We start from the raw sequence: 24,480 nt of genomic DNA on the forward strand, positions 1-24,480 counted from the left end.
AGACAGTTATTGTGTCTAAACAATGGCTAAACAAGTTCCATGGGTTAAGTTTACTAACTGCAACTCATTTTTTATTAATCAGCCTTTCCCAGCGGAAATTGAAATGTATCATTATCCCACAATACTGTTCCTACATTTATGTATATGACCGGCAAGGTCTGGTGAGAAAAATTTCCAATGTTGTCATGTTTGGATACATGACATTCCCTCCCAAAAGTGATCTGCCATTGGAACATGTTTAAATGCTTTTCTTCCACTGCCTCCTGAATTATATTTATGCTACCATGAAGTCTCGAAGAGACATCCACTCATTTCAGACAAAAAAGAGTACGCTCATTTTGCATGTTTCCTTTTAGAAAATGGATGTTGTGCCTATTGTTTTAAGCACTGACTTGACAAAGCGGCCAGGACATAAGTATTGGCAGAAACAAAAAAAAAATCACGCTTCATTTGATCAATTGTCTCTTCAACTTATTCCGTACAAAGCAATGTAAGTGATCTGGGAATAAGATATGTTAATATTAAACACCCCATAATTATTGAAAAAGTAAACTGCTTCCCAAATTCGAATCTAAAAACGGAAGTTTTATTGGAACATAGATTTTGAACAGAAAGCTTTTCGAACTGTGGTCAGCTACATTTATAAGTAGTGGGGAATTGTTGATTCCAGATGTTTATGAGCTTCGGCAAAACAGGAATTATAACGAGTACCAGGCCAGCTATTTATGTGAACAATAACACGACATACTCTACAGGCGGCATCCGAAACATTGGCATAACCCAAACAGGCATTATTATTAATAACTATACATTTCTGGAGTGTTCATGCGCAGAAATGAATTTTGATTGTCGCGAACAACAGATCAACTCTCTACAACAGTAAATGTTTAAGCAATTTTCTCCAGCATAAAAGTTTATTTGTTTCATATTCTCACGCCACTGTCACGAACATTCAAATCGTTGAGAGGTAAAGTTGCTTCGCAGGGTTTTAAAAACAAGAAGTCACTTTTGGATGCTTCTGGAGATAAACAGACAGTATACTGTTGTGTTTCAGAAATGGGGAACGTCTGACTTCCAACAGGATAATTTAGAAGTTCTCTGGGGACAGCTCTCCGATTAAAGGCGTCATTCGAATTCCTCCGCCTGCAGCAACAACAATTTGTAGGGCTGTAATAATATGTATTCCTGTCCTGTTTGCATTTCAGTATCACTAGGAAAATGATGATTGCAAGAAATATAAAGGATGTTGAGCCAAACACGATGATTAAATACGCATTCAAATCGGAAAATTGTTCAGGACTTCTGGGTTGGTGACTTTGTACGGAGAGTTTTTCAGTAGTATTGTGTAAGATTGAAAAGAAGATTGTAGCCGTGCTAGAGAGACTGGGCTGTCCATTGTCCTTCACCATTACGATCACTCTTTGTGTGGTGGAGTCTTGTTCCTTAAAATGTCGGACTGCTCTGATTTCTCCAGAGAGCAGTCCCACACTGAAGAGGCTGGGGTTAGTGGCCTCCAGAATTTGGAAGGAAAGCCGCATGTTCTGCCCAGAATCTGCATCAGTTGCGATTACCTTGGTGATCAAGCACTCTGGATATATCGATTGACGCAGAATTTCCACGGCCGAAGAACTGTTCCAAGCTAAAGGTGAAACAATAATCGGAGCGTTGTCATTTTGGTCCAAGATAATAACATTCACGGTGGCAGTGCTGCTCAAGGGGGAAGATCCTGCATCCTGAGCTTGAACAATGATCTGAAAATTCTTCAGCAGCTCATAGTCAAATGAAATCAGCGCATTCATGATCCCACTGTTCGAGTTAATCGTAATATAAGGAGGTGCAAATGTATATGTTACCTGTCTTTCCAAAATAAAGTAGGACACCTTTCCATTCTGATCCAGGTCTGGATCTGAAGCGGTGATGGTAAATATAGAAGCACCGGGCGCATTGTTCTCCATCACAAACACGTTACACGAGGCTTGTGTAAACCTTGGAGCATTGTCATTTACATCAGAAACTGAAACCATTAGGATTTTACTTGTTGCAAGAGGAGGGGATCCTCTGTCCCGGGCGGTGATTGATATGTTGTATAGCGGGATCGTTTCCCGATCCAAATCACCACTTGTAACCAACTTATAGTTGTTGCTGAAAGACTTCTGAAGCTTAAATGGCATATCCATATCAACTTCACATTGAATCTGTCCATTTTGACTGGAATCGGCATCCCTTACACTGATTGTAGCTATCATGGTCCCAGAGTGTGCATCTTCAGGGACTGTACTGGATATCGATGTCACTTCAATCTCAGGGGAGTTGTCATTCATGTCAATTAGTCCGACCATAACCTGGGCATATCCTGCCATTGGATAAGGACCTTTATCCACAACTTCTACATCAAGCTCATACATATTTGATTCTTCAAAGTCTAATATCCTTTCAGCTCTGATCTCTCCGGTTATCGGGTCCAATTTGAACAGCTCGCGAGACTTTTGGGAAACATGACTGGTGAAAGAATATCTTAGCTCAGCATTTGTACCTTCATCCAAATCAGCAGCATTGAGCTTTATCACTAACGCACCTTTGCGGTTGTTTTCTTGAACAATGGCCCTATATGTTTCTTGATCAAATACCGGGGCATTATCATTCGCATCCATAATATTAACAACAATCCGAGTAGTACCAGATCTGTGGGGAATCCCACCGTCAAAAGCGGTCAGTACAAGATGAAAGATTGACTGTTGTTCACGGTCCAACGGTTTCTCTAACAACAGTTCGGTACTTTTAGTCCCATCATTTCTACTTTGAACTCTGAGACCGAAGTGTTCATTTGGGCTGATCTGGTAAGTGCTGATTGTATTTGTGCCTACGTCCGGGTCGTGTGCGCTCTCTAGAGGCAAACGCATCCCTGGCCCAATTACCTCAATAATCCGTAAAGCATATTCGTCCTTTGAAAAACTGGGTGCATTATCATTTATATCTAATATTTCCACTGCAACGCGGCGCATTTCCAAAGGATTTTCCAGCGTTATTTGAAACGAAAGGGAACAGGTAGTGCTTTGCTTACAAAGCTGCTCTCTGTCGATTCTTTCATTAACAATTAAGATTCCATTTTCCAGATTTACCTCCATGTATTGCTTACTGCTGTCGGAGACCAGTCGAAAATTGCGGCCCGATAATTCCCGAACGTTTAGGCTTAAATCCTCAGCGATATTCCCAACAAAGGCCCCATACTCCTGCTCCTCGAGAATCGAGTAGCGAATTTGTCCCGAAACCAGGTCCGATATACAGAGCAGAAACATGAAAGACGCCGAGCAGCTCGGCGTATTCGCCATTGCTCTGCCTTGGTTTTCGAATCACTAAAAGGAATCGCTGTCACCATAAAGAAAACGTTGACGTTACATCTGACTGCTAATACTCAATCGGGAAAGGATAAATTCATTCAGTGTTTTATTTTCTGAACACGTCCGCTCAGCATAAACGCAGGAACAGTCTGTCTCTCACCCTTCCAATCTGCTCAGTGTATCTCTGCGAGAGGCGGGGTAGATCTCGAACAGCGTTTCAGCTCCTTATTGGTAGACAGCGACACAAAGTGTCCCAGCCAATAACTGCAACATCTGTTCTTAAAGCTGCATTGCTTCAAAAGTATTTATATTTAGAAGTGCGCAATTAAAATCTTCAGATAAACGTATAAAATGATATTAGGTCATTTTGCAATTATATTTTATTTTAAAGCCAGTTAAGACGTATAACCGAAATACTGTGTGTGGTTCCTTAGATCATACGTGATGTCAACAGTCGTCAATGGTCCATTGCCACATCTTCATATGAGCAATGTTCTTGCCGCTGCACTGCTCCGTGTAAAATATGAAGAAATTGCACTGCGTTTAGAATCAATCGGTTGTATTGTGGAAACTCTCGGCCTTGATAAGTAATCTGAAAGGATAAAGTTTGTTTATACTGCATTTTTCATGTAATTTTTAGATTAAATACGCTTATGTACAATACACTAATTTCTACATTTTTATCGCACGAAAATAATTCCTTGCAAAATAGTCTGCATTTTACATTCTAAGCAGCCTTTGCAAATGTGCAACGTTTTTGGCGTAATTTCAAGTAAATTCGGTAACTTTTCATTTTATGAAATCGCAAAAAGCCTTGTGGGAATATTTGTCACTTTGACTGAACACTGTACTTTCAGTCAGGCAATTGCATGTTTGGCTTCTTGAAGTAACCTTAGAGATTGCTTACCTTTAGTGAGTGAGCTTGACTCGGATTGAGCTCTTCATAATAGTCCGTTCCAGTAATTTATGGCATCAGTTTAGATCGCAATTTGCCTCCACTTGCAAATTCTTTAATTCCGTAAAAAAAAAAACCCGTAAACAGATGATCCGGTCAACTGATGCATTCGTACAATTTTCACTTACGTTTCAACTCATGTCGCTCTGTTAACACTTAAATATGACCCTAATCATTTCCGCTGAAAGGTCATCTGCCTGAGACATTCAGTGTGATCCTACCTCCATGGGTACTGAACATTTTCTGCATTTTCTGTGTTTATCGTTAAACGTCCTAAATACAAACTTACTTTCACGAAAAAGGCTTGAAATTGAATAAGTTGCATTTAATAACAATTAGTATAATTGTAACAGTTTACATCTAACAAATGAAAGCTTGTTGACCAGGTGGGTTATTGAACTTAACCAGTTTCGAAACCCGCAAAACGCAAATATCGAAACGTGGTTGCACCGCTGCAGCTACCAGTCTGAAGCTGCAGCAACAAGCACTTCGACGTCATCCTTTTATTGTGGTTGTGATTACTTGCAAGATGAGAACAGAATTATCCTGTCATGATGAGGTGACATTTGAAACACGTAGCCACTGCGTTTACTTAATATGCAAACGTCTACAGCACTATTTATTAGTCGCACATTGTCAAAACAGCAGCACAGCATACATGCATTGATGAGTTTTTTTTCAGTATCTTCTACAGTATTTGTGAATAAAAATAATTACTTAAAAGGTAACGTCAAACTACTTTCGCATGGATGTCAGGAGATTTGTGTGCGGAACTATACCCCCATTACTTGGGAAAGCATGTAGGCTACCAATCATAGCCAATAGTATTATTGCCCCATGCAAACTGAGTTGAGCGTTCTAAAGATAGATGCATAAAAGTATTGTCAATAAGTCCGTCTCCCAACAATACTTTTCTACCAGGAAATCCATTGAACTTCCAAGCAAGAATAACAGTTGTTGAAAGCGAAATGTCAACTGCTGCTGCAGGATAAGAGTTGCTAATAAGTTGCTATCTTATTAATGATTAGAATTCTAAAATAAATGACCGTGCTTCGTTGCACTGAATTAAACAATGCTTTCTAGTACTAATTAAAATGAGCTTCCTGCCAGTTTGGATGAGTGATCCATTGTAAGTTGTATAGTCTTTCATGGCTGATATAATGGGTTCAGTGCGGATATCACAAGTCACAAAATAGGAGGGACAGGAAGTATGGCTCAGATCATCTATCCATCTAAATCGCGTTTTTATGAGCAGCGAAATAATTCAGTCTTGTTTATCCTTCCCGCTAACGTGTCGCGTCGGATAATTTTGTCCCAACAGTTGTTGAAAGGCATTGATCACACTGATGTAATTACGCATTGTCAGAATCCTTCCGGAAGCCCTATGGCACCTATAAATTTTGCTATCATATAGTTAGCTGAGAAGGCTGCTGTTATATGCAACTTTAGTTTGGCCTACGAAGGCCTGTTATGCTACTCCTTACAAGTTCATACAAGTACCGGAAACATGAGGTGAGATTTTGAAACTTTACTTCTGCTTCCTTTTTATCCGTTCCTGGAATTTGAGCGTCGATGGCAATGCCGGTATTCATTTCCCATCGCCAAATTCCTTTGCGAAACTGTGATGAGGTGCTTTTTCAACGACTGCAGTCCATGTGCAGGTACACTGACAGAATGTCAGGAGGAGAGTTTCAGGATTTGGACCCGACGGCAGTGAATGAACGACAATATATTTCGACGCCAGGATGGTGTGGGACTTGGAGGGTGATCTGCAGGCAACGGTGTTCCCATGAGTCTGCTGCCATTGTTCTTCTACATGGTGGTGTTCGCGAGTTTGGAAGGTGAATAATTTAAAATAACCATGAAAAAAAGCCGGTTAAAACTGATTAACTGGAGAAAGGATAAATTCAGTGAGTGGAAAATTGATCTAACTCAAGTACATGCAGTTAAACATTTGTCGAAAAAGCAGTAATTGAACAAGGAGAGGTCTTTAAAGAGGATTTGGTCCGAGTACAGAGTAGAAACATTGCCACGACGGGAGTAAGAATGGCCTCCATAGCTTGAACTCCCTGGGTGAATGAGATGTAGAGGTTAACGTTACACAAAAAATAGAGGTTTATAACAAATGTAAGGTCTGTGATACAATAGACAACAAAGTTGAACACAGAAGCTACAGAGGTTTGCTAAATGCGCAACAAGAAGGGGCAAAGAGAAATTGTAAAATAAATTGCTGATGAAGATGTAAGCCAGGCTAATAAAACTCTTTAAGAAGTAAGTGCTTTCTGAACATATGAACATCCAAGGTTTAGTCAAAGGAAGTGGCACAATTTTCTTATTATTATTACTCGTTCATGGGATGTGGGCAATACTGACAAGGCGAACATTTATTTTCCGATGGGCCCATGGACTAGCGTGGGATAATTAATGAAATTCAGCGCAGACTTGGTGAGGATTTATTAGGTTACCATGACTAATATGGTGGAGGGACGTTTAAACGGCATTTGGTAAGACATCACGGAATCACGGACTTGTTACGGTGCAGGAGGCTGTTCACCCCATCGTGTTTGCACCGGCTCTACGAATGAGCGTTATAAATCAGTGCCATTGTTCTGCCTTTTCCCCGCAACTCTGCACATTGTTTCTATTTAAATAATCATCCAATGCCCTCTTGAATGCCTCGATTGAACCTTCCTTCACTAAACTTCACTCAGTGCATTCCAAACTCGAACCAATCGCTATGTGGAAAACCTTTTTCTTGCATCACATTTGCTTCTTTTGCAAATCACTCTAAATCTGTGTCCTTTCGTTCTCGATCCCTTTACGAATGGGAACAGTTTCTCCCTATTGGCTCTGTCGCGATCCTTCATGATTTTGAACACCTCTATCAAATGTCCTCTTAGCCTTCTCCGCTCCAAGGAGAACAATCCGTGCTTCTCCAATCTTTCCTCATAACTGAACGTTCTCATCCCTGTAACCAGTTTTGTAAACCTCCTCCGCACTCTCTCCAATGGGCTCACACCTTTCCTAAAGTATGAAGCCCAGAACTGAACACAATAGTGCAGCTGAGGTCTCACTAGTGCCACTTAATTGATTTTATTCTCCATGCCCCTATTAATAAAGCCAAGGATACTGTATGCTTTATTAACTGCTCTCCCCACCTGTCCTTCTACCTTTAATCAGTTACGCACAGAGATACCCAGGTCCCTCTGCACACCCTTTAAAGCTGTACCCCTTATTTTATATTGCTCCTCCATGTTCTTCCTACCTACATGAATCACCTCATGCTTCTCTGCATTGAACTTCATCTGCCACCTATCTGTCCACTCCACCAACTTGTCTATGTGCTTCTGAAGTTCTAGGCTGCCCTCCTCACAGTTCACAATACTTCCATGTTTTATATCTTCAAACTTTGAAAATGTCCCCCTGTAAACAAAGATTTACATCATTAATGTATATCAGGAAAAGCAAGGGTCCCAATACCGACCCCAGGGGAACTCCACTCCAAACCAGCCTCCAGCCCCAAAAATATCCATTAACCATCACTCGCTGTTTCCTATTACCCACCTAATTTTGTACTCATGTTGCTGTGGTCCCTTTTATTCCGTGAGCTATAGGTTTACTCACAAATCTGTTGTGTGGCACTGTTTAAAGTCCATGTACACCACATCAACAGCAACAAGTAAAATGCGATAGACTTATTAAAAAAAAAGGTGATGGGATGAATGGGACAAAAAAAATTGCTGGAAAAACTCAACAGGTCTGACAGCATCTGTGCAGAGGAAGACAGAGTTAACGTTTCGAGTCCATATGACTGTTCTTCAGAACTAAAGAGAAAGATAAATGTTGTGAAATATAAGCTGTTTAAGGAGGGGTGGGATAGGTGGGGCTGGATAGAGGGCCAGTGATAGGTGGAGGCAAAGGAGACATTGCCAAAAGTGTCATACACAAAAGGTCAAAAGGGTGTTGAGGGAGGTGATATTAGATAAAGGATGTGCTGATGGTGACATTAAGGGTAGAAAGCAGGATGAACAAGTGACAAATGACCCTAGTGGGGGTGGGGTGAGGGGTAGGGATCGAAATAGGCTAAAAGGTGGACAATAAGCTAAAACAATGGATGGGAATAAATTTTAAAACTAATAATGGAAATAGGTAAGAAAAGAAATATATAATTATTTTTTTAAAAGAGGGTCAAAAAAAGGGTGAGGATGGAGGAGAGAGTTCATGATCTGAAGTTGTTGAACTCAATGTTAAGTCCAGAAGGCTGTAAAGTGGTTAATCGGAAGATGAGGTGCTGTTCCTGTTTCGCTGGAACATTGCAGCAGGCCAAGGACGGACGTGTGGGCATGAGAGCAGGGTGGTGTGTTGAACTGGCAAGCGACAGAAAGGTCTGGGTCATGCTTGTGGACAGACAGGAGGTGTTCCGCAAAGCAATCACCCGGTCGGTATTTGGCCTCTCCAATGTAGAGGAAGCCGCATTGGGAGCAGCGAATGCAGTAGACTAAATTGGGGGAAGTGCAAGTGAAGTGCTGCTTCACATGTAAGGAGTGTTTGGGCCCTTGGACTGTGAGGAGGGGGGAAGTAAAGGGCATGAATGGGCCTGTGGCTGTGTGGATACGAAATTGGCAAAGATACAGAAATCAGAGTGGTGGTGAACGGTTGTCATTCAGGTTCAACGGGAGTATAGAGCGTTCTTTCCCAAATTTCAGTATAAGGAATATTGCACATTTTGATGTAGATTAATGACATGGGCTTGGTAATCAAGACATAAATCCAAAAATTTACAGATGACGAGAAACTCGAAAATTTAGTAAGCAATGAGGATGGTACTAATAGACTTCAAGATGGCATTGACTAAGCAAACGTCAGGCATATGACAGCTGAAATTTAATGGACTTATGCTAAATCTTCACAAAACGCTGCTTAGGCGTCAACTCGATTTTATGTTTAATTCTGGACGGCATTTGGCGGCCAGGCGGGAAAGCACAAATAGGGATATCATCTTTGCAAGGATGGTGTGCATAGGACAGCATATAAAAATGTACTCTCTTTCATCAAGCTTTTTTACCGCAGTTAATGAAATGCGGACTCTTCACTCTCGCCTGCATTATAGCATGGGCAGCGTAATATTTAGATCAATTAACTGGTTAACAAGCTCAGCTGACTGTTCATGGTTTTCTTTTAAAATGGCCGGCCGGCTGCTGATTTCGGCACCTGCCCGCCTACCATATTATTGGAAATTGGCCTATCAATTTCCGTTATTTGACCCGACTTCATCATATCGGATGTTACGCACCCACGAGGTGGCAGCAGTCCGATTTGCAAATATTAAATACTGACCAAGCCACGGCCTTGAAGAGGATATAGATTAGATTTACTCCAATGGTAGCATGAACGGGAACCTTCTATTATATTGAATAGATGTAAAACTTGAGCAAAATAAATAATGTACTTATTACTTTGAGGCCAAAGTTAAAGACTGTTGGAAGACCAGGCAAAATATTAATGCTGACACATTGGATCAGCGGTTTGCTCAAAGGAGGCATAGGAAGAGGTGAGGGAAGATTTGTTTTTCCTCTTGTGTGGGCTTGAATAGTCAGCGGTCGCATAGCATCCTTTGTAAGTAGAATTGAGAGTCCTACGTGGAATGTGCCCCCCTCCCCAACCCCGCACCCCCCAACCCCCCATCACCGCCCCCAACACCTGTGCCAGAGTGAAGGTCATCTCGAACTGTTTTAATAGGATACTGGAGAGGAAGGTTAGGTGAGCAGGCAACAATTTGTCAGATGGTGTACAGCATGGGAGACTGTTCGGTTGACACTTTGTTGGGAAGAACAGGAAAGAACGCCGTAAGTTAAATGGAGATAGACTGCAGAATGTTGTGGTACGGAGCGGCCTGGGTATCTTCGTATATGAATCACAAAACGTTACTGTGCAGATACAGCAAGGACTTAGAAAAGCAAATGCAGTGTTATCATTTATTGCAAGAGGGGTGTTAAAGAAAAGTAGGGAAGTCTTGCTATAACTGTAGAGTTCATTAGTGAGACCACACCCAAAGCATTGAATAAAGTTTTGACCTTCTTTAAGTAGGGAAATACTTGCGTTGGACGATGTTCAGAGAAGACCCAATAGGATGATTATTCCTGGGGTGAAGGGGTTGTTTTATGAGGAAGGGTTTGGTTGGAGCTACACTCATTGAATTTTAGAAGAATGAGAATGATCTTATTGAAGTATGCAAGATTCTGGGGGGATTTGACTGCGTAGGCGCTGAGAGGACATCCCCCTCGTGGGGAAATTTGGAACGGGGGGCACCCCTTGAAAGTAAGTGGTCAGCCATATAAGATGGAGATGCTGGGCAATTTCTTATCTCAGAGGCTCGTTACTTTTTGGTGTGTTCTACCCCAGAGAACACTGAAGGCTGGCTCATTGAATATATCCAATGCTGAGTTAGACAGTTTCTTTATCGGCAAGGGAGCCAGAGGTCATGGGATGGGTGTTGGGGGGAGGGTAGTGGGGAAGTTGGTAGGCAGCAGAGAAAAGGAGTTAAGGCCACGCTCAGATCAGTCATAATCTTACTGACTGGTGGAACAGCCTCGAGGGATCAAATGGCCTATTTCTGGCCCTTTATCTGCTGTTTTCATGTTCCACTGAGATGGGTTCAGATGCTCTCATCTACATTGGGAACAAAATTACAGAGAAAGGAAGAATTCCTGTTTGGTGAAAATGAGGTACTCGGAGATAAATTATAGAACAGGGCGTCAAGAGTTATAATCTCTGGATTGCTACCCTGGTCAGAAAAAACTGGAATGGCGATTAACAGATTAAGGAGATGAGCAGGTAGTTGAAGGAGTGGTGTGGGAAGAAAGATTGAATTCCTAGGTATACTAGCACAAGTACTGCGATAGGGATGAATGCACTATGATATGGGCTCCATGCGCACCAGGCTTGAACTTGGATCCCAGTGGAAAGGATAAATAGCTCACTCAAACGTTCATTGAAATATCATACATGGAAGGTCCAAATGGAAAGGCAGCATAGATAATAGTTTGAAAACAAGGAAAACGGGACAAAATAGATCAATGTTATATATTGTGCTTTAGGCATGACAGGTGAAAGGAAGAGTAAAAATTGAAATGTAATTAAACTAAGGGGGATAAATAATAAGCATGTAATTAAGCTACTAGAGCAGAAGGATAGATAAGGTTGTGACACCGAAATAAGTGCTCTTTATACAAAGGAATAGAATGCAAGGAACAGATGGGATGAATCATAGGGACAAATTGAACTCGGAATGAATGACGTGGTCGCCATTACTGAGCATAGCTGTAGGACGGTTCGGAATGTGAACTAAATCTGAGAGGTTATAAAATCTATAGGATAGATAGGGTATAGAGAGAGGAGTAGAGCTAGTGATTAAGAATAAAATCACTTCAGTGGTAAAACATTATATACTGATAGATAAGCGGTAATCCGAGACTCCATGGGTGGAACAGAGAAACTACTTAAGACAATCGTGAATGTTATGTCTTCTCGTAGCAGCTGTGAATTGATACATTGTACATATGCAGAGATTAGAAATTAATGTAAGATATCCAGAGTAGATTGTTGGGGATTTTAACATTCATGTAGATTTAGATAAGCAGACCAGCACATTTCAGAAAAGTAGTGAGTTTAGTGGGTGTGTTCCGGATAGTTTATGCAATAATAAACCCTAGAACAAAGAAGGAGATTGGCCACATTAGATACAATAATGAGAAATGAGGTAGATTTAGTCGACAGACCGATGGTGCTTGAAGGTTTATCCAATTGCAGTATGATCGCATTCAATGCTGTGTTAGAACTGGAGAAACACAAAACAGCTTCTTTTAATTCTAGATTTGGGTAAAGCTGACGTAAATGTAATGATGAAAAGATTATCCACAGTAAACTGGTCAGATTTGTAAATAAAAAAATGAAAGAGAGAACTGTATTTATATATAGCCTTTCATCACCACAGGACTTCCATCAATGCTGTAAAGACAATGAAGTGCTGTTTAAGCGTTGTCACTGTTGTACTGCAGCAATCACGGCAGGAAATGTGTGTAATTTTACATAAATAGTTAAAACCACATACTGAGGGATGGGTGGCTGTTAAGAAATCTTCAGTAGGGTTGAAAACCAGTTTATAACCCTAATAATCAAGGGTTCTCCTTGCGCAAATATGCTCAGCAATTATTTACCCCAGTATCTACTATCGAGGAAAAAGATAGCATGCTCGACATCCTTAGGAAACTAATGTTGAATCAGGGTTCGGGCCTCAGAAAAATTAACATAAACAAAATAATCGTAATGCAAAAAATACTAAAGATTGACAAATCCCCCGCATAATACAGATTCCATCTCAGGATTTAAAAGTAAGTAGATGAGGATATTGAAAGTGCCCTAACTGTCTCTCCTTTCCAATTTCCCTTAGATTGGAAAATTGTGGATTGTTCTACGCTATTATGAAAGGTGAAGGAGAAACCATGGAGCATAGACCAGTTAGTCGAATATCTGCTGTTAAGAAATTGCTAGAGTCTGTAATGAAGGAAGGAGTGTCCTGAAAACTTTCCACGGATCAGAGAAAGCCATCGTGTATTTTTAAAGGTTGCTCTTGCCTGACACACCTGTTTGAATTTTTTTTTTAAAGAAGTCTAACGTAGAGAACAAGCAGGTGGGTGTTATTTATTAGTTCTTACCTCATTAGAACATGTCAGCTAGAGTTGAGCCCATGGCATTGAGGGCAAATTGTTGTCCTGTTCAGGAAAGTGACTGAGCAGCAGGAGGCAGAGATTAATGATAACGGCAAGTAGTCTAACTGGCAGCCTGGTGGTACCCTGCAAGAATCTGTGTTGGAACCTCAATTATTCACCAAATGCATTATTAACGTACATGATCAGATGCAAAACACATATCCAAGAACACTGATGGTACAACGATGGACAGGTTCAAAGCATTATACAATGAGTACACAATTAAAGCGAGATGCCTGTAGATTAGGTGAATATGCAAAACCCTGTCAATTTGATATTAATGTAGGCAAATGAAAGGTAATCCATTTGGGACCTTAAAGGGATAGAAGAGAGTGCATTCTAACTGGTGAAACGCTTGTAAAAGTGGAAGTACAAAGAGACTAAGGGGTTCATTTATACAGGTCATTAAAATGTCATGAGCACATATGAAAACTAATAAAAATGCCAACAAGATGTTGGGGTTTATATCTGCATGATTAGAATACAAGGGGAAAGAAATGATGCTTCAGCTATACAACGATATGGTTAGGCCACACTGGCAATACTGTGAGCAGTTCTGGGCATGACACCTTAGTGAATGAGGGACCCACTCCCTCCCTTCCTGGCAAACCTGAAGGGCTTTGATGAGCGATGATGTTGAGTGAACACTTAAGTGGCCTCATTTTGCCACCAGACGGGAATGTCACCTGAAAGCCTTCCTGCCGTGAACTTCACTGGGAGAGAGGTGGGAGTGTACCCTCCTACCTGATTACTCGCTCCAGCGCCTCCCCTACCCCCTCCCTCCACCAGCACCACCACTTCCAAACTCTCCTCCAAGTAGATGATAAATTCCACCCATTGATATTTATGCAATGCTGTTGCGGGCTAGAATGCCCGAAAGAGTAGTGGAGGTATGCTCTAGAGCTTGTTTCAAAAGGAATTGGATAGATACTTCAAGGGATCACAGTTGCAAGAAACTGGCAAAAGGACAGTGGAGTGGGTCTAATTGGAATGCTCTAGAAGTAACCAACAGAGGCATGAAGGACCGACTGGACTTATATCTTGACATAACATTTAGTCATTCTATGATTGTGTAGTGAGTCCATATTTCTTCAATATTTGTGAGAATATTGCACTGATCTGCAGAACATCTTCTGAAGTGGGCGCCTTACTGACTAAAATCCACAAGATTCACATAGCAGATGAATGTTTCCATTGCTGAAATCCCAATTCGAATTTTCAGTGCGCTATTGACGGCGCTGTTATCCCGGTGCAGCTGGCTTATTGTCTTATAGATAAGGGTATCCAACTAATTGAAACAATTACCCTAGACAAAGGCGTCTGAGATATGACAAGCCTTCTGAGATTATGAAACTGTGTACACAAATTGAAGTTCAAATCTTTAGAATTCTGCTGCATTTGGATACTCGCGCTGTGATGTATTTCAGACGTGTTGTACCTTTGACGGTGTTGCTATTAGGCAATTGTAGCGTAGCTGGACAGAATCCTTATATACACGGCGAATAACGATGGGCAACAGTATTTAACTTCAATTACATTTGTCATAATTACCCTTGTGTATGGTAGTTTTGGTGACATATCTGAGATCAATTAACACAATTTCGTGTTATTTGCAAAAGAACGGGAAACAAACTGAGTTGCGTGTTGCAGCTGCAATTGCCGTTTGAAGCTGGTATTAGATCATAACAGAACGTTTGTGCTTTATATTGGCATAATGACTTTAGGAACCTCATGGAAATTCAGTTTTCTGCTTGTGTCAAAGGTATCATGTATTGTTCAGTTGAGCTTCTTTGTTGACATTCGGTGATGTATTGGATATCACAAAATAAGCCTTTCGCGGTTCTATCTTTTGCCATTTTTCTTAAAATTTGGAAAGTAATTACATCTAAATATTGAGCATCTAAAAAACAACGTATTCATACTTATTTTTGAAAATGCTGAGCGAAACAAAGTGCTTATGAGTTGGGCATTAAGTTGCTTCCACTAAAAATGTCAAATGAAAAACTCATCAGTCTGTTTCAGTGATCAACAGAATCATGGGCACATTGAACTTGAAAGCCCCCGATTCCGGCCGGTCACAAATAATTTATGGGATAAACCTTCCCCTCTATGTTTATCAGGGGACAAAAAGGGGCATAAACGTACACTGATGAACATTTGTCACAGTAAGCCTTCAATCATACGTTGAAGATCCTAATGTAGAAGGCCATTTGCTTTAATTGAAATAAGCCCCCACTGGTGTTGGGAAAGCTGGCAAGTACATCTGTTTAGAGACTAAGCGGGGAGAAATCGTGAATATGATCATAACTGTTGCATCGTGCTCTGAATCCTTTCATCGCAGTTTAATATTTCATCCTAGCTTCCTCTCAATAATGTGCAACCGGCCTAAACAATGAATGATTGTCGAATCATGCAAAGGGTGGTTCTGTTTCTCAACTAGTCGTGCAAGAGGCGGGATCGTGACTGGGACGGGGCTCTCACATCCCAGGAGTTATCAAAACAGAAGCTTTGGTAAAATTGAAGTCAATGGCGAACCTTTCAATCAGCTAGTCATATCTAGCACAAACAAAGATAGTTGTGATTGCTGAAGGCCAATCATACAGGCCCGGGGAATTGCTGGCATTTCAGTATCCGAAGCACAACCACAGTCAAGTGCTTCATCGATGACCTTACTTTCATTATAAAATCAGAAGTGGATCCATTCCCCATTGACTGAGCAATGTTTTCCTCAGATAGGAAGCAGTACAGGCCTGCATGCAGCAGGATTGGGCAAAATTCAGGCTTGGTTGAGAAGTCGCAAGAATCAGATGCACCTTACAAGTGCAAGGTATTAAACATCGCTAACCAGAGAGAGACAAAGCACCGCTCCCTAACATGCAATATGTCTAGCTTAGGCTGTGTTCATTCAGTGCAGGATGTTGCCATCCTAATGTTTTATCCATTCATCTCTAATCCTTGCTGCTACCGCCCATAAATTCCTAGATGTGACGTTGTCATCTCTCCATCTTGTTAATAGTCTCGTACTTTTCTTGCCTGTTCTTGGCTGCCAATCCATTAACGTTTTCGTCCAACTGTTATCATTCCTTAGATGAACATGTCCTGCCCATCTCCATTTGGCGTATTTTATCTTTTGAACGATGCCCTTAACTTCTGTTTTCTGGAGTATTTCATTTCATTTAATGTTATCCCGAATGGATATGGGAAATATTTGCCGTTCAATTGCTCTCTGAGCTGTGCATAGTTTTATTTTTCTATATTTTTTTCAGTTGTCCATAATTCCACCCATATAACATAATCGGTTGCACACACTTATCAAACACCCTTCCTGCAATAGCAGTGATATTTTCTTATCATAACGAATGCCTCTGTATCTCATGTAGCAGCTCCAGAGTTGTCTAAACCTACTCAGTACCAATTCATCTCTACAAGCCTTGATCTTTGTTGTTTGGTCCAGGTAATTGTATTCAGTCATTTGTTTTCAATGTTCTTGTATTTCAATTTGTGTGATATTTTCTGTCTTGCTATTGGCCATATAGTTTGTTGTTTCCTTTGTGCATTTTCAGTCCAATACCTTTGATCTCTTTTATTAAAGTTACTTAGTTTTACTTGCAATAGGATGGTTGTCCTTGAATTACACACCATCAACATCACGTGGATAACTATTGACCGGAAACCTGGCTGGCCCAGGGAAAAAAATACTGCGGCTATAGGAGCAGTTCAAAGGGTTTCGTAGTCTGCAGCAAGTAGCGCATCTCCTGAATCCCTAAAACTTTTCAAATATCTACAAGTCATAAGTTAGAAGTGTGATGGAATACTCTCAATTTGCTTGGATGAGTGCAGTTCCAACAACTCAATAAACTTGACAAAAACAGAATTACCTGGAAAAACTCAGCAGGTCTGGCAGCATTGGCAGAGAAGAAAAGAGTTGACATTTCGAGTACTCATGACCCTTCAACAGAACTAGGTGAATCCCAGGAAGGGGTGAAATATAAGCTGGTTTAAGGTGGTTGGGGGGGGGGGGTGGGTTGGGGGAGAGAAGTGGAGGAGGGTGGTGTGGTTGTAGGCAAAAGCAGTGATAGAAGCAGATCATCAAAAGATGTCACAGACAGCAGAACAAAAGAACACATAGGTGTCGAAGTTGGTGATATTATCTAAACGAATGTGCTAATTAAGAATGGATGGTAGGGCACTCAATGTATAGCTCTAGTGGGGGTGGGGGGAGCATAAAAGATTTAAAAATATTTTAAAATAATGGAAATAGATGGGAAAAAGAAAAATCTATATAATTTATTGGAAAAAAACAAAAGGAAGGGGGAAGAAACAGAAAGGGGGTGGGGATGGAGGGGGGAGGTCAAGACCTAAAGTTGTTGAATTCAGTATTCAGTCCGGAAGGCTGTAAAGTGCCTAGTCAGAAGATGAGGTTCCTCCAGTTTGCGTTGGGCTTCACTGGAACAATTCAGCAAGCCAAGGACAGACATGTGGGCAAGAGAGCAGGGTGGAGTGTTGAAATGGCAAGCAACAGGGAGGTTTGGGTCATTCTTGCAGACAGACCACAGATGTTCTGCAAAGCGGTCGCCCAGTTTATCTTTGGTCTCTCCAATGTAGAGGAGACCGCATTGGGAGCAACGAATGCAGTAGACTAAGTTGGGGGAAATGCAAATGAAATGTTGCTTCACTTGAAAGGACTGTTTGGGCCCTTGGACAGTGAGGAGAGTGGAAGTGAAGGGGCAGGTGTTGCATCTTTTGCGTGGGCATGGGGTGGTGCCGTGGGTGCGGGTTGGGGAGTAGGGGGTGATGGAGGAGTGGACCAGGGTGTCCCGGAGGGAACGATCCCTACGGAATGCCAACAGTGGGGGTGAAGGGAAGATGTGTTTGGTAGTGGCATCATGCTGGAGTTGGCGGAGGATGATCCTTTGAATGCGGAGGCTGGTGGGGTGATAGGTGAGGACAAGGGGGACCCTATCATGTTTCTGGGAGGGAGGAGAAGGCGTGAGGGCGGATGCGCGGGAGATGGGCCGGACACGGTTGAGGGCCCTGTCAATGACCGTGGAAAACCTCGGTTAAGGAATAAGGAGGACATGTCAGAGGAACTGTTTTTGAAGGTAGCATCATTGGAACAGATGTGACGGAGGTGAAGGAACTGAGAGAATGGGATGGAGTCCTTACAGGAAGCGGGATATGAGGAGCTGTAGTCAAGGTAGCTGTGGGAGTCGGTACGCTTGTAATGGATATTGGTGGACGGTCTATTACCAGAGATTGAGACAGCGAGGTCAAGGAAGGAAAGGGAAGTGACAGAGATGGCCCACGTGAAAATGATGGAGGGGTGGAGATTGGAAGCAAAATTAATAAATTTTTCCAAGTCCAAGGAGCAGAGAAATTGAGACGACCATGGCGCAACATAAGTCATCTCAATTTCTCTGCTCCTCTCACCCATTCTAATCTCTCTCTCACTGAACTTACTGCACTCCATTCTCTCAGGTCCAACCCTGACATCGTCATCAAACCCACTGACAAGGGTGGTGCTGTTGTTGTCTGGTGCACTGACCTCTACCTCGCAGAGGCTGAGCATCAACTCGCAGACACTTCCTCCTACCTCTCCCTGGACCATGACCCCACCACTGAACATCAAGCCATTGTTTCCAGGACTGTCACTGACCTCATCTCCTCTGGGGATCTTCCTCCCACAGCTTCCAACCTGAGAGTCGCCCGACCTCAGATGGCCCGCTTCTATCTCCTACCCAAAATCCAGAAACAGAACTGTCCCGTTAGACCGATCGTGTCAGTTTGCTTCTGCCCCACAGAACTCATTTCTCGTTATCTTGACTCCCTTCTCTCTCCCCTTGTCCAGTCTCTCCCCACCTACATCCGTGATTCCTCTGACACCTTACGTCACATCAACAATTTCCAGTTCCCTGGCCCCAACCGTTTCCTCTTCACCATGGACGTCCAATCCCTCTAAACCTCCATCCCCACCAGGATGGTCTGAGGGCCCTTAGCTTCTTCCTCGAACAGAGGCCTGAACAATCCTCATCCACCACTACTCTCCTCTGTCTGGCTGAACTTGTTCTCACGCTGAACAATTTCTCCTTCAACTCCTCTCACTTCCTCCAAATAAAAGGTGTGGCTTTGGGTACCCGCATGGGCCACAGCTATGCCTGTCTCTTTATGGGATATGTGGAACATTCCTTGTTCCAGTCCTACTCCAGTCCCCTTCCACAACTCTTTCTCCGGTACATCGATGATTACTTCGGTGTTGCTTCATGCTCTCGACAGGACTTGGAAAAATTTATTAATTTTGCTTCCAATCTCCACCCCTCCATCATTTTCACGTGGTCCATCTTTGACATTTCCCTTCCCTTCCCTTCCTTGACCTCGCTGTCTCAATCTCTGGTGATAGACTGTCCACTAATATCCATTACAAGCCTACTGACTCCCACAGCTACCTTGACTACAGCTCCTCACACCCCGCTTCCTGTAAGGACTCCATTCCATTCTCTCAGTTCCTTCGCCTCTGTCGCATCTGTTCCGATGATGCTACCTTCAAAAACAGTTCCTCTGACATGTCCTCCTTCTTCCTCAACCGAGGATTTTCACCCACGGTCGTTGACAGGGCCCTCAACCGTGGCTGGCCCATCTCCCGCGCATCCGCCCTCATGCCTTCTCCTCCCCTGCAGAAACATGATAGGGTCCCCCATGTCCTCACTTATCACCCAACCAGCCTCCGCATTCAAAGGATCATCCTCCGCCATTTCTGCCAACTCCAGCATGATGCCACTACCAAACACATCTTCCCTTCACCCCCACTGTCAGCATTCCGTAGGGATCATTCTCTCTGGGACACCCTGGTCCACACCGCCATCACCCCCTACTCCCCAACCCCCACCTATGGCACCACTCCATGCTCACGCAAAAGATGCAACACCTGCCCCTTCACTTCCACTCTCCTCACCGTCCAAGGGCCCAAACAATCCTTTCAAGTGAAGCAACATTTCACTTGCATTTCCCCCAACTTAGTCTACTGCATTCTTTCCTCCCAATGTGGTCTCCTCTACATTGGAGAGACCAAACGTTAACTGGGCGACTGCTTTGCAGACCACCTGCAGTCTGTCCGCAAGAATGACCCAAACCTCCCTGTCGCTTGCCATTTCAACACTCCACCCTGCTCTCTTGCCCACATGTCTGTCCTTGGCTTGCTGCATTGTTCCAGTGAAGCCCAACGCAAACTGGAGGAACAACACTCATCTTCCGACTAGGCACTTTACAGCCTTCCGGACTGAATACTGAATTCAACAACTTTAGGTCTTGACCTCCCCCTCCATCCCCACCCCCTTTCTGTTTCTTCCCCCTTCCTTTTGTTTTTTCCAATAAATTATATAGATTTTTCTTTTTCCCACCTATTTCCATTATTTTAAAATATTTTTAAATCTTTTATGCTCCCCCCACCCCCACTAGAGCTGTACCTTGAGTGCCCTACCATCCATTCTTAATTAACACATTCGTTTAGATAATATCACCAACTTCGACACCTATGTGTTCTTTTGTTCTGCTGTCTGTGACATCTTTTGATGATCTGCTTCTCTCACTGCTTTTGCCTACAACCACACGACTCCCCTCCACTTTTCTCCCCCAACCCAACACCCACCTCCCCCCGCCCACCACCTTAAACCAGCTTATATTTCACCCCTCCCTGGGATTCGCCTAGCTCTGTCGAAGGGTCATGAGTGCTCGAAACGTCAACTCTTTTCTTCTCCGCCAATGCTGCCAGACCTGCTGTGTTTTTCCAGGTAATTCTGTTTTTGTTTTGGATTTCTAGCATCCGCAATTTTTTGTTTTTTGTTTTTATCAAGAAACTTGACACCACCCAGGGCAAGGTAGCCCACATAATCAGCACCCAAATTATCACCATAAACATTGGTTTCCTCCAACGTAGCCCACCGTGGCTGCAGCATGCACCATCTGCAAACCTCTGCTGCCTAGAAGAACAAGGGCAGGAGTAATTTGGGAATACCTTAAGCTGAAATTTCTCCTTCAAAATAACATCATCCACACTTATCTAGCAGTACTGTGGTTGTATCAACATCACATGTACTGCATGGGGTTCAAGATGGAATCTCACCACCACCTTCACAAGCGCAGTTATGGATGAGCAATGAACTAATCTAGCCCCCAACACCAGGACCCCATAATCCAATAAATGGGTAAAGGAAAAGGAGCTCAAACTCCACCATTCCATTTCAAGAATTTGTATTGAATGGACAAAGTAATCTGCAAATTTAGTTAATACTATCAGTAAATTGACAATGCACATGCAAATGTCTGATTGTTGTAAATATCAACAGTTTCATTAATATTCTTTATTAAGGAAGCATGCTGCTTTTGGCCAGCATGAAGCTGCAGTCCCGTGACATTCTAATCTTTTGTCTGGAAGCATCATGGCGTTCAGGCTAGCTGTCTAGAGGGGACTCGGGTCCTCACAACCTGGAAACTTGCCACCTGGTATGTTTCTCACTTCTGTATCACTATCAATTCAGATTAACAAACCTGGCTTAGCATGATTTCTCAGTAACGACACCGGCAGCAGTAACAGACATGCAGTGAGCTGCCAGTCGAATTAAACTAAAAGAATAATGTGTACACTAAACGGCAAGGTTGTTTGGCAGTAGGGCTAACCGACCAGAACCAATCAGATCGGATTAACCTTGCCACATGTAACCTTGCATGGTGGTGGACAATTGAACAACTACTACGATACGGATGCTTTAGCAATATTTATCCTGGTTGTTGACTTCATCCGTCTGCGGGACCTTTCTGTGCACAAATTGGCTGCAGAGGTTCCTACTAAAGCAGCGAACACACTTGAAAAATACTTTATTGGATGTAAAGTACTTTGAGACTTCTTGAGGTGCTGAACGGTGCTTTAGAACTGAAAGACGTTTCTTCTTTAAAAAAAATGCATTCTCAATGATGTGCAACACGATCTGAAATCTATTCAGTCAATAGTTCAAAGTGGATGATCTTAGCCTCCTGCTGCGACCCCTACTCTTACCGATACCAGTATTCAGCAAAAGGAATTTACTCTATGTGACATCAAGTAACGGCCTAAGGCACTGGACACAGGAAGGGGCTTGGCACAGAAAAAAACATCCTGGTTGGCGTGCAGAATACCCATGCTCCGGAAGTAGCTGTGTGCTGGCCAGAATTTCCTTAGGAGAGCTACAACACTAACATCTGTCAGATATTGTGAAACATTGTCTAAGTGTGCCCTGATCAAACAAGCACCACAAATCCAAGCAGGTTAGCTATCGCCCCAACAGAAACCTGCTTCCATTTCAGGGCCAATGTAATGGAAGGAGTCATCAGCAATGCTCGTGAGCAGCACTTACTCACCAAAAACCTCCTTTGTGTTGCTCAGTATGGATTTTGCTGGAACTACTCACTCTTGAACTCTTTACAACCAATGTTCAAATGTGAACAAAAGCAGCTGAATTGCAGAGGCGAGGTGACAATTACTGTCTTGACTAACAGCAGCATAGCATTTCACAAAACATAATACGAAGAAGTTCTAGGAAAACAGAAACCAATTGAGATCAGGGTAAATTCCCCAGTGGATTGCAATCATACCTGCGATGAAGAAAAGTGGATGTAGTTGCTGTGGGCCAATCATTTCAGCCACAGAACATCAATTTAGGAAATACTCGAAGAGTGCCCAATACATATGTTCAGCTGCTTCGTCAATGGTCTTGCCTCCCTTATTAGGGCAAAAGCGGAGTTGCCTGCTAAGATTGTGCGATATTCAGCTCCATTCGCAATTCCTCAGCTCGTGAAGTAGCGCAATCCTGCATACAGCGGCAACTAAGCAACATGGTAGTTTGCTCTGATAAGTTGAAAGTTGCATTCATGCCACATTAGTTTCAGGCAATGGCAATCTCCAGAATATACAACCTGACAATTTCTATTTGACATTGAATAGAATTGCCATCGCCGAGTCCCCCATTATCAATATCTTCAGATCATTGACCAGAAGTTCAACTGAAACAGCCATCTAATACAGCAGCCGAATGCAGTTCAGAGTCATTCAGTCAATGACCCTCTAAGGCCTATCTCCTACCAATCATTCTAAATGATGGATGAGACGGCAAGTAGAAGTTTTTGAATTTATTATTTTTGATTATAAGGTGAAAGCAAGCTGTAATGATTTAAAAAAATGAGCCTTCCCATAAACTGTTGCAATATCTGCTGCCTGAGATATATAACAGTTCTTCCATTCTGTCTCGCCTTAGGAAGTGTAAAATAGCTGTCTGATGAAAGAATAGAGAAGAATCCCGAGGCCGCCTGTTAAAGACGTTGGGGAAACATTTAAATTATCTCCAAAATAGTTGCCATTTCGGTGATGCAAGCATCAAGCATTTGGCTGAAAATTCGATGAAATGAAACACCTTGACAGGGAGACGTGAACCATTCCATTCCCGCATACTAAATTGCAACATAATTTATTAATGAATAATATTAGGAGGATATTACTTTAAAATCGCAATGTTATAACTTCACGCTCACTGCAAAGAGGTAGTTTAATTAAGTTATGTGTGCATTTGGGTGTTAGGAATAAGGCTTATCTTTAAGTTTAAGTTTAATTTATATGTTATACTATTTGTGGGTTAAAAGGTGAAACCTGGGATCTAGTTTCATTTTTGAGGGAGACAGCAGGTCTGAAGCTGTTTGTGTGCCTACATTTCTAAGGAGACTCTTGGGGAGAAATTAAAGCTAACACAAGAATAGAAAGAAACTGTGCTGCTGCCTAGCAACAAGGGTCCAAACAGGGAGATCCACTCACATGCACAGCCACACACAAACACAAAACACAGAAAAAAACAGCAGTGTGAGTGGAGTTGGAAGAAGGTACCAGAACAGTAAGGACATGAAAAGGGACAGACAGCGAGTCGCATAGAACAAATATCCCAAGGCCAAGGAGTAAGCCAGGAAAAGAGAAAGCCCCAAGAAGACCTCCTAGTCAAAGGAAGGACAGTAACCTGGAAAAGCTCCTGTTAATTGCTGTTAAAAGTGAGGAGTAGAGGAAGGCTCCAAGCTTCAAGCTTAAATTTTAAAAAGCTGATGGAAGCAAATTTAAAGCGAGAGGCCAGAAGGCCCAAAGAGACACCTGAAGGTCTGTAACACTTTACTATGGATATGTAAATCAGTGGTGTACTACAGACAGTGGAGTCAGTGAGAGCTAGTGCGTGGAGGAAAGCTTAAATACATGTGGCGATCCAGAGAAGAGGAATATCACAAGGAGAGTTTGAAACCCTGGAGGTGGACATCTGTGAAAGGTGCCTGCAAGAAAGCATCAGTTTAGGAGAAGTTCAAAAGCATGTTATTGGAGAGCGGATACTGGAAACCCTTATGTGAAAGACATAGTTCAGCG

General features: G+C 42.4%; 1 protein-coding gene across 1 annotated transcript in view; it reads right to left on the reverse strand.

Moving 5' to 3' along the window:
- Positions 1–564: 564 nt before the first annotated feature.
- Positions 565–24,480, reverse strand: part of LOC121281396 — a 68,583-nt gene continuing 44,667 nt past the window's right edge. The window contains 3 exon segments of the mRNA XM_041194340.1: positions 565–3,351; positions 7,627–7,716; positions 14,213–14,349. Coding sequence (XP_041050274.1) covers positions 924–3,351; positions 7,627–7,716; positions 14,213–14,349 — 2,655 coding nt within the window. The 3' untranslated portion in view covers positions 565–923.

Source organism: Carcharodon carcharias, chromosome 8, assembly GCF_017639515.1.
Source record: "Carcharodon carcharias isolate sCarCar2 chromosome 8, sCarCar2.pri, whole genome shotgun sequence".
NCBI lineage: Eukaryota > Metazoa > Chordata > Chondrichthyes > Lamniformes > Lamnidae > Carcharodon > Carcharodon carcharias.